Here is a 14,307-nt window from a genome sequence, read left to right as displayed (position 1 = left end):
CTTTGTAATGGAACGCGTACGTATATATATTCGAGATACGGGAATCCTGGAATGAGCTTGAACGGTCATAGAGGATACTATTGTCGGTTTCTGAGAGCATCGATCGTTTGTCCTTTCTAAGCGTCGTTATCGAATCAATGTTTTGCCATATCGATTACGAATTACAGTAACACGGTGAGTTACTTTCCATCGAAAGTCGTTTGTTCCGAATAGCTTCGGTAATAAGTTTCAAGAAAATGTTAAAACTTCATTGTAATCATCCATCGCGATAGCTATCGCGACGATTAATTTCTCGTCGGACCCCGAACACTCGAAAATAAAAAGGCGAGCTTGAATCGAAGAGATTAAAGAGGTTTTCACCGTGACGTGGCAATTCCACGAGAAACAAAGTGCGATCGTTAGTTTCTGGCCGTAAGAGAGAGGAAACGTTCCGATGAGAATCGGCGAGAGATTGATCCCTACCCCCTAGCCTACAACGAGGTTTAAAATATCCCCGTCGTTTGAGCTCAGTCGAAAAGCTCGTTTACCCGGCTCTGCCTTCGAGCTCCTCGAATCACTTTCCTTCTTAATTATACTCGGCGTTCGAATCCGATAAGCTCGTAGACGAGCTCTTAGCATCCTCGAGAGCAACCCTCCCTGAAAGTTGGCGTCTCTTCTTTCCGCGTGTTCGTCATCAGCCCGTGTTTCGTTTTGCCACCCGTGTGCTTCTCCCGTTTTCGACGAACTAAAACGAGACCGACGAAACACTTGCAGCGGCAACAACCACCACAACGTCCCGTCCGAGTCCTCCGTGGATCATGGCTTCTCAGCCAAGCGTTTGGAGCACGGCTAAGCCGACTGTCAGGCCTCCCTCGAGGATTACGACACCCCAGGCTCAACAACCGCCGCAGCCGCCAGCACCGTCCACCCCGACGCTCCCAATAACCACCACGCCAAGGTCAGTATACTTTTGTTTAGTTTAAAATTCGTTTAGTTTGAATTATCGAGCTTTGATTCAACGATTCGTTGTCGAACCATAATTTGTCGTTATAGATTTTGTTTAATAGTAATTTTTAATAGCGGAGATAACGATACATTTCGAAATGGATCGTGAAATAATAAAGATTTTCTTTAACGTTCAATGGTCACGTAACTTTGTTACGATTCGAAGGATATTCTTTCGGTGTCAGCTAGAAAAATAAAGTTATCGAAACGTTCCATTAAAAGCAGAATTTTATTACGTTTTCTCGACGGGGAAATATTTTCGTTACGTCGTTAGTTGGACGAGAGCCGATAAGTTGGACTGCACGAGCGTCGTTGAAAGTGACAAACCCTTTTCATTTTGTAGTCCCACGTCGACGAGGTCACCGGTCGATACGGAGGTCCTCGAAGTGGACCAAGACTTAATATCTCCTGCAAACGTTCCGTCTGCGAATATACCAGCGGTGCCTCCGATTGTTCCTGAAACCACTCAGGCCACAACCACGTCGACCTTTGCTCCTTGGAGAACGAGTCGAAGGACCACTGGTAAGTTCTCGAGTGTTTAAGCGGTCTTCATAAACGAGAGGAGAGCGTTGATGGCGTTTTGATAAAGAGAGCACGGAATGTATCGTTTATTTTATCATCGAGATCGAGAGACGGTACTCGAGAACATCAGCTTCGAGCAGAAAGCTACTTAAAGAGCTTTCTCGTTCGATCGTTCGATCACTTCTCGCTGAAACCTAGAAAGGGTGAAATCGATGAATTATTAATGTAATTAAATATTGCACTCTAATTACACTGTGAAACAAGACTTATCGAGTGGATGATTTGAAGCATCATCGGCCGATTATAGTCGACACGTTGGCTCGAGGGCTTGTCAGCTGTCAATTACAGCCAACGATCGTGCCGAAAGGGTTAACGCACAAAAGGCAGCTGTCAGAAACTTGGGAGTTCCAAGAATGGATAGACCGTCGAAGTAACTTTATAAAGATATCCGAAACTAAAGCGATCCCTAATTACCAAAATTCTATCGCCTGTTTCGTTTTTTTCTTTTCTTTTGCGGCAAATGTGCAACTGCGTATTAAAACAGCAGGGAAATACGACTGTCAGTGTATAAATCGTATCAGCTAACCAACGTTCGATTTCGATGTAACTCGGCAACTCGTAACAATCACTGCAAAAGATTAAGACACCCTTGGGTATCCAAAATTCCATTTCACAGACCCGATACGATGTTGCGCGCGAGCTAAGCTCCGGTCCGCCGGGGACCTGACACTAGAATCACATTAAAGCCACGCCATTAACTAAAGCCAAGTAACAGGCCAACTAACGCTCGTAACTAACTCAAATATTCCAGTGCCGAGCACGCTGTACCCAGAGTCCAGCTCGAATGGCCAATGGTACGACTACGGTAGACAAGTGTGTCCCCCGGTGATAGCCAGGAACCTGTCGTGGAACACGACCAGAGCTGGCGACGTAGCTGTTCAGAGTTGTCCAGGCGGTGCTAACGGTTTGGCGCGTTGGAGATGCCTGGCCAGAGCAGACACGGCCTTCTGGCATCGAGACAGTCCGGATCTGAGCGAGTGTCGCTCCGTTTGGCTCACCACGCTAGAGAACAGGGTAACAGAAGGCGACGTGATCCTCGGAATCAGTCGAGAATTATCGCAAGTGACGAACAACAGCAGAGGTCTCTATGGTGGTGACATGATGATCACGACTAAGATCATCAAGAACATGGCGGAGAAGATGGCACAAGATATAAGAACGTACCAAGACGCGAATCAGAGGGAGGTCAGCGTGACCGAGCTGCTGCAAGGTGTCGTGAGGACGGGCAGCAATCTGCTTGACAAGGCGCAAATGGCGTCTTGGAAGGATCTCAGCCATCAGGAGCAAATGAGAGTCGCGACCTCTTTATTGATCGGACTCGAGGAGAACGCGTTTTTGTTGGCCGACACGCTGATGCACGAGAAAACGATCACTCATGAAGGGAGGAACATACGTGAGTATTGTTACATATATCTTTACTTGTTGAATTAGAGCGGCAAATTGAACTTTCCGTAATTCGTTTGAAAGCAGTGTAATTGGAAATTTAAATTAGCGACGCGTAATCTCGAATTAGTTGGAGTTATATCATAGACAAGGGTACGTCTATAGGAAAAATTAGCCACGAACTAATTTAGATGGTGTGATAAGACCTGAGAGAAAGGACGACGGGCCGTGATGAGTAAAAAGGAGTGGCAGACGGTATAACGAATTAACGTTGAGTCGTCTAGCACAATGGACATGCAAGTATCGTAGGTCCGACTTTAGCATCGGGTCGCATAAATCTAGATCCCTTATCTGTGGAATGCGACGGTGGTAATATCCGGCGTAGATAAAACAAAGATTCAAACCCATCGTAATTCTCTGGTACCTAGCTGGATAATGTTGTAACCCGAGCTTTACCTCTCTTCCTACCCGGCATTAACACAACAAAACCACCGAGAAAATTACGAGCAATTTGATTTACTTCCTGAAAGTAACGTAGCGCGCGGTCGTGATTGAGGCTGCTGGAAGCAACTTTCTGCGTCGCGGTCGAACGAAGTAGCACCAACATTAGATCCGCACGTGATAAATAGCATAACAGTAAAGGGTAAAAAGAAGACAAGTTTGATGAGCGACAGCCGGCCGGATGCCATGTAACATAATATTCGCCCGTCTGACCGTGTTCTTTCTTTCGTGCTAACAGAAAACTAGCTACCACCGTCGCTGGGCTTAGTCCTCTCGAATTTTTCTTGTCAGCCGAAGACGTCACTTTTACGACTGATCGAATGGAATATACGATGAGCGAAACACCGCGACAACAAGGAAAAAATAACAGACAGAAAGATATGCGCGTTTAGTTTTATTGTTCGTTCGAGAAGATGAATCGAGTAGCGGAACTTTATGGTCGCGAGATTGACGAACGTTGCGGAGTTCGGTTAACGCCGCGCCGTCCTGTTCAGGACGAAATACCTTCCCAAGGATATAAATTTTATTTCGATGCGCCACGTGGGCATGTTTCTACGGAATATGTATTGCGTTCGAATGTTCGAGAGTAAAGGCCAAGGTTATAACAAAATGATTGGTACCGAGAATAACCCGAGTTCCCGGTTATAAAACGCCAATTGAAATAAAAGAATTCAACACATTGTCTATTGGATTTCATATATATCTTCGATTCTTTCCAATTGCATAAAACATCTTATCCAACCCAAACTAGTTTACACCATATAAAAGTATCATGATATCCTTCGATGTTTACGATTCACATATCTCTTTAAATAGTAATGGAAGTACGCGTTCTGGATGCCCGGAATATCGGCGATGATCTAGAAGTGTTCCCGACGGAGGCAGCTCAACAGAGATGGGCAGCTTCGAACGATCGCGTCGAGTTAACCAGAGGAGCTTTGCTGGAGAACAGCGAGGGTGGCATTGTCCGTTTGGTCTTCATGGCCTTTGACAGGCTCGAGGAGATCTTACAGCCGCAAGCTGAGGTATCATCGTTAGTCATGAACGACGACCCTCAGCCATTGCCGAAAAGGAACACGACCAGGCTTCTAAATAGTAAAGTGATCTCCGCGTCTTTGGGCAAAGGAAGGCACATACAGCTCAGCGAGCCTGTCAGAGTCTATTTCAAGCATCTGTCCATTGAGAACGTCACCAATCCGACTTGTGTGTTCTGGGATTACATCTTAAGGTGAGTTCCCTCTTCTAATTACATCTGTCTCGCTAGTTCGTAGTGTCGTTTATTTGGAAAATATTTAGATACGTAATAAAATTTTGTTCTTTGAAATTGACACAGGGATAATTGTTATTCCTACATACTTTTAATTCCCATTTCAGTGCTTGGTCAGAGGAGGGTTGTGAAATACGAAAAACCAACGAAACTCACACAGTGTGCGAGTGCAACCATCTTACAAATTTCGCCGTTCTAATGGACGTGCACGCCGTCAGATTGGATATTGCTCATCAAGTCGCGTTGCAGATCATCACCTATATCGGCTGTATCATTTCCGTGGTTTGCCTGGTTCTGGCAATTTTGACCTTCCAATTATTTCGCGGACTAAAGGTAATTATTCCGTGTCGAATCTTACATTGATCGGAAAGCACGAAAGCTTCGACTGCATCGATCGAACATCTACCAAACGTGCCTTGCCATTCTGTTACAGTCGGATAGAACAACCATCCACAAGAATCTGTGTGTGTGCTTGCTGATCGCGGAAATTTTATTCGTTTGCGGAATCGGACAAACGAATCAGAGAATTATCTGCGGTATCGTCGCTGGATTGTTGCATTTCTTTTTTCTTTGTGCATTCGCCTGGATGTTTCTCGAAGGTATCTCTCGAATAGAATATCCGCAACACTGCCGTTTGTCGAATCATGCATTAACTGACAACAAATAACGGTTCGGCGAAACGGGAGTACCAGTTTGATTTCCTTTCGATTTTCTTTTGCAGGGTTTCAATTATACGTCATGCTGATCGAGGTGTTCGAAGCAGAAAAATCAAGGCTACGCTGGTATTATCTAGTCGCCTACGGTGCTCCGTTGCTGGTCGTAGCCATTTCTTGTATAATCGATCCTCTGAGTTACGGTACCGATCGATATTGCTGGCTACGAGCGGACAACTACTTCATATTCAGCTTCGTTGGACCAGTGATACTCGTTATACTGGTAAGATGACTGTTGCCAAGAAAAGTAGAAAATAAATCGTAATCGATCCACGTTATATTAATATATAATAATGTTTTTAAAGCATCGAGTGTTTCGATGAAACGTAAAGCCGTATGAATATTTGATATACCTATCTATATATTCTATTCTTAGAATAAGTTCAATACAGAAGCTGTTATCCGGTTTTCTTGTTAGGCAAACTTGGTATTCCTATCGATGGCGATTTATATGATGTGCCGGCACGCAAACACGACCGTAGCGATGAAGAGTAAGGAGCACTCTCGATTGGCCAGCGCAAGGTAAGCCTAGAAATTCCAGGGTTTGTCCGTAAATACGAGAAACGTAACAAATGAATTTGTACATATATATTATGTATCTCTATATTAAAGTAATCGATCGAGTCCGTCCGTTAACACATTCGAGATATATCAATCCTATCGTCGAGTAGAATCCAAATGTTTGTTTGGTGCTTTCGGTTCACGTTCGCAAGCTTTACTTGCTTAAAGATATCTCCCGAAAGAGAGTCTTTTATTGTCACGCATCTTTTTGGCGGCCATGCTGAGTTCTTTTCGTTTCTATATATTTCCGTTTTATTAATTTACTGTGTTGGAATGATCGCAAGATTTCCGTTCGTTCGACACACCACTTGTATTGCTATAAATCTTAGGTACTATATGGGTATCGTTCTATATATATATATAATATACATGTATATCTATTACATACATGTATCGCTAACGTTCGTTAATAAGTATGTATCACATGTGATTAAAAATGCCGTCACAGTCGAGTCATGCTTCAACGAGAAATTAGACGCACGAACAATCGAACGAGTACGATGATAATTAGCCTGCGTTCTGTGTTTTCTGTGATTTCAATGAAACGGGCAAAACTATGTCGAATGAAGAGAGAGATAGTAATATTTAATTAACTTGATAAATTTCTGTACGAAAATGTTGGTGACGGTAGTTAAATTCTCGTGCAAACTCGACTCGTTTTATTATCGAAATTGCTTTATCGTAAAAAATCGTTCTCTCTCTTTATGTTTCGTTTTTCTCCCCGTTTTTAATCATTCTACGTTCTTTTTGTACTTCATTTTCATTATTTTCCTTTCGAATAATTCGAAATTATCTAAATGTTCTATTGTACTAACGCAGGTATATAACGTATAGTAATACGAATCGAGTACTGCACTAGCGAAACAACAAGTTGTCTTTTTTTTTTTCTTAATAATCAATTAATTAAAATGGTGCCGGAACAATCACCTAACTTTGCTGTCTTGTTTCATTTTTGTATTAAATCTTCTACCCACTTCTGTCTACACTGTTCTACATTCTTCTGCATGGCGTGGTTGGTTGGTAGTGGAAAGGAAGAGAATGCTCTTCCCAACAAATTGCAAGCGCACTTGTAAGATATTTACCAATTTTTATTATTACCCACATCTCGTTCATTCACCGTTACATCATTCTATTACTAATCGTCGTTTCACATGCCTTTAATTTCACCATTCTTTCATTTAACAAGTTCACTGTTTTCTCTTGTTTCTTTTTCGTTAATAATTCAAAGCTACTGATACGATAATTGTTTCATTTTATCATTTTTTCGTTTTTTTTTTTTTTTTGCGACTGTAGAACGTAGAACGTAGTACATAGTCTGTTCACGGGAAAAACAAAGTCACGCTGATCGTTTAATCGAACGATCATTGATCGTGTGACTCACTGGAATCGCAAATGTTATTATCCTCATTGTTATATTATTTTGTATCGGTTTAGAAAAGCCTGGGCAATTTGCAATTATCAATGGCTTAAGTAGCGTGGTATCCTCGTGATAATGCTTGACACGTGGCGACGATCGATATTCTCCGAATTTCTTACTTACATCACGCTGTTTGCCTTTCCTCTGAGTACATATACGACGACTTAAACCGCATGCCGTATTTATCCTTTAGTTTCCGGTATAAGGCCTGATTTGAGAGTAGCTTAGTGTATACGCGCGAGATTAGAAGTAATAAACACCCGCCTACCTGTGTAGTTCGTGCACCCGATCCTCCCGTAGATCCGCAGTCTTGATCGTTTCTAATAGATCAGGAACTAGGAAAGAAAAGAAAAGAAAAGAAAAGAAAAAGCGAAAAAATAGTAAGAACGTCGATACGGAGAAGGAGAAAAGAAGTAAGAAATAGTAACACTGTGTGCGATGCTTATAGGACGCCAGCCGCTTTCGAGACTCGCGAGAACATTAACGATGCTAATGCTTTTGTTGAAGAGTGTGTACACGACACGCGCACGCGTGTAGAAACGAGCAACATTAGTAGTACACGTTAGCATCGCGCAGCTCGAAATGTTGCGTGCACTGCGGTGCATAACACCGTCTCCTGATAATCTTCCGTGTTCTCGCCGCTCCATTTCGATAAGAACGTGACAAATGTAGCATTGGAATTATTAGAATTAAAGTCACACCATCATCGATCATTTAGCACGTTACTCTTAATTCTTTCAATGGCACGAGACTAAAGAGATCGTTTCCTTTCACCCCCTCCCCCCTCCCCCACTCTCTTCGTTACCTTTTTTTTCTTGTATTTTTTTCTCTAAATCCCTCATACCGATAACTTCACATAGCTCTCGTTCACGTTCCTTTAAGCATCGCTCGCGATTATCTTGTTCTTGAGATTTTTAGCTTCAATGTGACTCATCGATCGATATTTTCTGACTAGGGCATGGCTGAGAGGAGCGATCGTCTTAGTATTTCTACTGGGACTCACCTGGACCTTCGGGCTTCTCTACTTGAACCAAGAATCCGTCGTGATGGCGTACATCTTCACCATATTGAATAGTCTGCAGGGGCTGTTTATCTTTGTGTTCCATTGCGTTCAGAACGAGAAGGTAAGGGAATACGTCGGGGTCCAAACGTCCACCTTACTTTAAACTCTCTGGTGTTGTTAACGCGCGTTCCAACGTTTAGAACGCCTCGTTGAATCATCCTTCATTCTTTCATCTTTCGTCGTGCATTCTTATCGTTAATGAAACCAACGAAATTCGAGTGGCATCTTAAACAGCGGGAAAAATTATTGCGAGAGAATGTTACCAATTATTTACGATAATTATTATTATTAAAAACAAAACAGGATGTTAATTTATTCGGTTGATTATATTGCGTATATTTTTCAATTTTGTATCGAGCAAACCGCGAAACGTTTCGAGAGCAAGAAGCAATGTCAACGCGAAGTTTAAAGGAAAGTAAGAAAGCAATTGTCGAATCGGAACTTTATATAATGAGAATTGTAAAACTGTTTCTATCGTAAGGTTTATAGTTAACACAATTATTCACGAGTCAAGGATCTTGTAACATAAGAATTCGATGCACTATGTACGAAAGCGGATTCTTCGTATTATATAAGTAGCAAGTAACTCCATAAGCAAGAGGATCATTTGACAGGAATCATGTTAAACGCAGTCTAAACATCGTAATGGTATCTCGCAAAACAGAACACGATGACAACAAATGATGTCTCAAATAAAGTGCTGTGGCAATCGAAAATCACCCACGTTTATTTGTCGAATTAACCGGGATCCTGTAGCCTGATTTGCAGCTCGTTATATTCAGTTATCTTCTTCCTTTTCATTTGAACAACGTTTATATTTTGGTTGCCACTGCAGGATGCACCGCTCTTTTCCTAATTTATCTGTAAATTCAGCACCAATGCTTCATAAATTCGATCACATATTCATGTTTCTCAATATATCAAAGTATATGTTCATCGTTAAAGTATATCATCATCGTCATCCTGGAAGATTATATCATACTTTACTTTTCAATTCGTTTTCCTTTTTTTTTTTTTTTCTTTTAATTGTTATTATTATTCATACGTGAACGAACGAGAAACGAACGCGCGCTCGCACTTGCCTTGGTTCTTTGTGCACCGTTAAAAAAAAACCTTTCGTTCGGGGGGTGGGTTTGCTTCGCCATTGCAGGTGAGGAAGGAATACAGGAAGTTCGTGCGCCGCCACTCCTGGCTGCCCAAGTGCCTCAGGTGCTCGAAGACGGTGGCCGGAAGCTCCGGCGGCTCTTCCGGTACCAGCGGCGGCGCCGGTGGTGCTAATGGAGGCAAGGACTTCGCCTCTCACAACACCTCGTCGAATCCGTCGGCGCCGACGACCGATAGCTCCGGATTGTCGCCGCACGCCGCCTCCAATGTGGGTACAACAACGACCACGTCACCGCCGAACAATCACAACAACCTGACCGCCGCCTGTAACAATACGAATCTTTCGATAAACGTGAACCTGAACAATTTGTCGCTGAGGTCGCCGGTCGGGGCACACCAGATGCACATGATGGCACCTAGCAACCACAATAGGCATCCCGCTCAGCAAGGTATCCGATAGCCGCTTCTACACCAAACCGAGAAAAAAAAAACCAATTTCTTTCTTCGTAACGGTTGTTCGAACAGTTTTTGACAACCGTATGTCTGTCGCGCGGGAGAAAATGTGAAAACATACGATCAAAAGAGGGAATATTTTTTGAAGGAGGAGAACGAACGAAAATAGGTCACTCTCTCTTTCTCTCTCTCTTTTTCTTTCTAACTAGCTCTATTTGTCTTTGACTCGATAACTGATTCTCATCTGTTCTTCTTTATTCACCATCTATTACCCCGTCATTATTTTTTTTCTTCTTGTTATTCTTTACTTTCGACTATCGCTTTCTGCCAGTAACGCAAGTATAATTAATAGTACTGGAATTAATAACACACTCCCTCTACGCCATTCTGTCGCTCGTTACATGAACGCCAGCCAGCTTTTCGAGTTGATAACTACACGAAGGTTCTTGCACCTTTATCGGGCGAATTCTTTCGTCCGTCGTCGACGACCGACCGCGACATCAACCAAGCACTCGTGTTTTCTTGTTCGTTGCACGATCATCCACGCGATTAAGAAGAATGGTTTCCGTTGCGGTTCTAACGACCGCTACTACGTGACCCTTTGAAGGCCGGACCTTCCTCTTCAATTTAACGATGCACCCACTGTCACCGTTCCACCAAACGATCACGAGACTTTCGCAATCGTTGGCTGTGTGCCGTGCACCCTCTTCTTCTCTCGATATAAATCTCTTATTCATCCAAAACGGTAGTCTCTTTTTTAACAATTATCACTTCCTAATGACTTCGTAAAGATTTACGAAGGTACGCTTTACAAAGGCAACAGATTTTCTCTGTGATTAGTATTTAAAGACAGTATCATAGGAAATGGAGGGCTTTCGAAACTAGTTAAACGTTTAACCAGCAACATGTCTACCACCCTCGACTCTGTTCGCTCGTGTATGCTAACGCAACCGCGTCGTTGTATCATCTTCGAAATAGCGCCCTCCAGCTACCTTCCTTTTGTCGTCTCTCTTCTTCTCCTTCTTCGTGTTCTTTTTTTTTTTTTTTTAATGTGTTACCCCAAGTCTGTTGCAGGATAAATTGTGAAGTGGGTGTCCTCGACCCTCCTAGTCGAGGGAGATTCGTTTCGAATGGCCGCGCGTTCCGCTCAAAAGCGACGCGTGCCAGAAACACTTTTTTAACGTCACCGAGAGTCTCTTCGTCCGCCTCGAAAAGCTGGTTCTGGAACGGGATGAGCTAAAACGGCATTTAACCGTGAACCGTTCGACTCTTTCGGCTCTATCGCGCTTGCTGCGAAGAAAATTTAGAGAGAAAAAAGAGAATGAGAGAGACAGGCAGATGTATATATTCAGGGAGTCAGAGTAGGGAATAGGGAGAGAAGAGAGCATGCGAAGAATGATATTCAGGGGTTGGTTTGGAGGAACAGTAAAAGAGAAAAAGAGAGGGAGAGAGAGAGGGAGAGAGAGAGAGAGATAGGTGACATGATTGAACGTGGTCATGCCGTAGATTTGTATGATAAAACAACGATACTCGGTTGTAGATGAAACGATAACCACACAGCGAGCTATAATATGCGCGATCGCACCGTTGTTATGTTCTCCGTAAAACTTTATTGCCAATCGTCGGCTGAATTTATCGGATTTAGTGGACATTACTAGACACAAATCGACTAAAAATGATAAACGACATTTGCTATGACGATTATATAATTGCATATCGTTGTCACCTCTCTTTCCTTTTTTTTTTTTTTTTTTTGCCTTTTCACGTTGCTTGTTTCTTTTTTTATCCGCTGCGTTTGTTCATGAATTTGTCAGTGACGCGCCGGTGTAAATTCACCGAATTTTAGAACGGCTCGCAACGCACGTGCCTCGTGGTTTTCGCAAAAACAAACGGCACTCGTACGGTTGCACGATGTGCCTTTTTTTTTGGAGTTGTATAATTGTCAACGTTGAGCTCGAACGCGCGCGGGAGATATTAAAAAATTCGTGCTTTCAATTCAAACGTACTGCGAAACCCGGGAAACCAAAGAAATAAAAACCGTGTTTCGTAATATCACGATTCTCGATAAATTTGTATTCGTATTGTCCCTCCCCCCCCCCTCTCTCTCTCTCTATCTATCTCTCTCTCTCTCTCTCTCTCTCTCTCTGTATCGATATTCACGATATCGGTTCTTGTTTCAACCCTGAGTGGAAAGGGGAAAAAAGGAAAGAAAACGGTGTCGATTGCGACAAGCGACAAAAACGAGAAAGAACGAAACGAGAGAAAATTCTCGTCGCGGTAAGCATAGCATTGGTCTTCGAGCACCAGGCGAAAAGTACATGGCACGCTCTCTCGCTCGACTTTTGCACACCTGTAAACACGCGAACGTACTATTTGCAAGACCTCCTACTAACAATGGTGATTTTCGTGCTTCTTATCTGGCTCTGGGTTTGGTGTAACGCGGTTGCTGGCTACTTTGTATCCTATTCCCTTCCTTTTGTTCCCACGTCTCGCCAGATCGAGACCTACTTTTATTGCAACGCACGTGGAAACAAGCCGACGTTGCACGGCTCGCCATTTATTTCAGATGATGTTTCCGGAACGTTAATGAAACTCTTCGCCACGGACCGGTACACGCACGAGAAACATAACGAATCTGTAACATCGATGATTTATACAATCGGTTTCGCAGCTGCGCCTTTGACGACTGACTGCTATTTGCAACACTTTCAGCCTGCGTCCATTCTCTGTCTGCTCAATGTTTTATCACCCTAAAACGAGGCGCGTCGGTATCCATGCTGAATTAACGCCAACAATGCGCATGGTTGTAGATAGAGACTTTAATATTGCTGTGTTAGCTAAAACGTTCGATATTATTTCTATTATCAAAGATTTAATCATTTGCCTTGTATGTGTACATATAGAGTTAACAAAATTTTCATTTTTTATATGCAGTTGAAATTTTAACAAGATACCGTTGGACACGCTTCTATATTTCCTATATGTAAAACGTAAAATATAAGGAAAATGTTGGCAGTTTCCATTGCAAGGTTAAAAAGACAGGTCCCACATTCCATCGAATAGCATCTGCTCTAGCAAATCAGCCATGGCTTCCTCGCAAACCTGTTTGTCGCTTATCGACTCCTTTTTACTCTGGAGGCACTGATGCGTGAGCCCACCGGTAATACTATCATTAAAGAAGTTTAAACGAATTTCCGTAGAACATGAAGGAAGTATACGTTCAGAAAGATTCGTAATGTACGAGCGAATATTGTTTTTAGCCGCCCGCGTGGACAGAATACGATTAATATACGTACTTATTGAAATACGTATAAAAAATACTTTTGCAATCTATGCCATAGCTATAGATTTTATCTTATCCTATATATCCTCCTCATTCGTCGAATTCTGTCCACGCAGTCCAAAAATATCTTTAAGCCGCTTGCTGTCAAGCGATCGTTCGATCGAAAAGCGCTCGAATTGACTCTTCTCTTCGTTCCCTTTCGAAAATACATATTTCTGCGCCTTTCGATCAACGGCCTCGGTTCGGTTCACAGTCGGACAAACGTACGTGTTCACACGCGTCGAGACGCTCTTTAGACTACTCACCTATCACACGATCGGTTACATGACCGCGGAGACTGAAGAAAACCGTAAAGGCGAGAAAAGACCTCGTCGAACCGATCCGATTCACATCTCTCTCACACCTCCTTCGCAACGTACACACATACACACTCGCACACTATTCTCGACTACTTTTGCTCTCTGCATACACGCAGACACACTCACACACATACGCAGACATACACACATGGATAAACAGACACATCGTCTTTTTTTTTCCTATTTTTTTTCTCTCCCCTTGCTCTGTGCGTTTTCGCTAATTAACACCAGGTGCACATTCGCGCGACGAGAGGCAAGGATAGGGTAATACGGATCATCGAAGCCTCTAACGATCCAGCTCGCGCTCCAACAACTCGGAGACGCTTCACGTTCTTTAACTGCAAAGCACGAGAACGCGAAAATCCATAATTAGCCGAGCGAACGTGGAAAAGTGGTGCGTTCCCATTAGAAGGAGAACGGTTTGATCAAAGCCGGTTTTACAAGTTGCACGATGGTAATTTTATTCGATGGGTCGGTGAAACGCCATCACGATGATCGGTATTACGCTATTTCCTCTCTGATACAGACGGCCCAGTCTCGGCACGGTTGCACGTCAGCCGCGCAAACGAGGAGCCGGTTCCCGACGTTACCTCATTACAGACAGTAAGAAAACAAAGAAGACTCGTTCTCCCCGCGC

At 43.0% G+C, this 14,307-nt stretch overlaps 1 protein-coding gene across 3 annotated transcripts in view; it reads left to right on the top strand.

The window, feature by feature from the left end:
• LOC117210797 (adhesion G protein-coupled receptor L3-like) overlaps positions 1-14,307 on the top strand; it is a 37,045-nt gene that overhangs the window by 18,653 nt on the left and 4,085 nt on the right. For 2 of the 3 annotated variants that reach the window (XM_033454140.1, XM_033454138.1), the window contains exons 3-13: positions 754-937; positions 1,328-1,506; positions 2,318-2,959; positions 4,267-4,678; positions 4,825-5,050; positions 5,151-5,316; positions 5,439-5,653; positions 5,849-5,952; positions 7,016-7,060; positions 8,364-8,532; positions 9,622-9,843. In XM_033454140.1, the coding sequence (XP_033310031.1) occupies positions 754-937; positions 1,328-1,506; positions 2,318-2,959; positions 4,267-4,678; positions 4,825-5,050; positions 5,151-5,316; positions 5,439-5,653; positions 5,849-5,952; positions 7,016-7,060; positions 8,364-8,532; positions 9,622-9,843 (2,564 nt within the window). The remainder of the gene's footprint in view (positions 1-753; positions 938-1,327; positions 1,507-2,317; positions 2,960-4,266; positions 4,679-4,824; positions 5,051-5,150; positions 5,317-5,438; positions 5,654-5,848; positions 5,953-7,015; positions 7,061-8,363; positions 8,533-9,621; positions 9,844-14,307) is intronic. The other variant, XM_033454139.1, reaches the window with a different exon arrangement.

Source organism: Bombus bifarius, unplaced genomic scaffold (assembly GCF_011952205.1).
Source record: "Bombus bifarius isolate JDL3187 unplaced genomic scaffold, Bbif_JDL3187 scf7180000008213, whole genome shotgun sequence".
NCBI lineage: Eukaryota > Metazoa > Arthropoda > Insecta > Hymenoptera > Apidae > Bombus > Bombus bifarius.
Note: the sequence above shows the minus strand (reverse complement) of the source record. Positions and strands in the feature narration are given on the sequence as shown.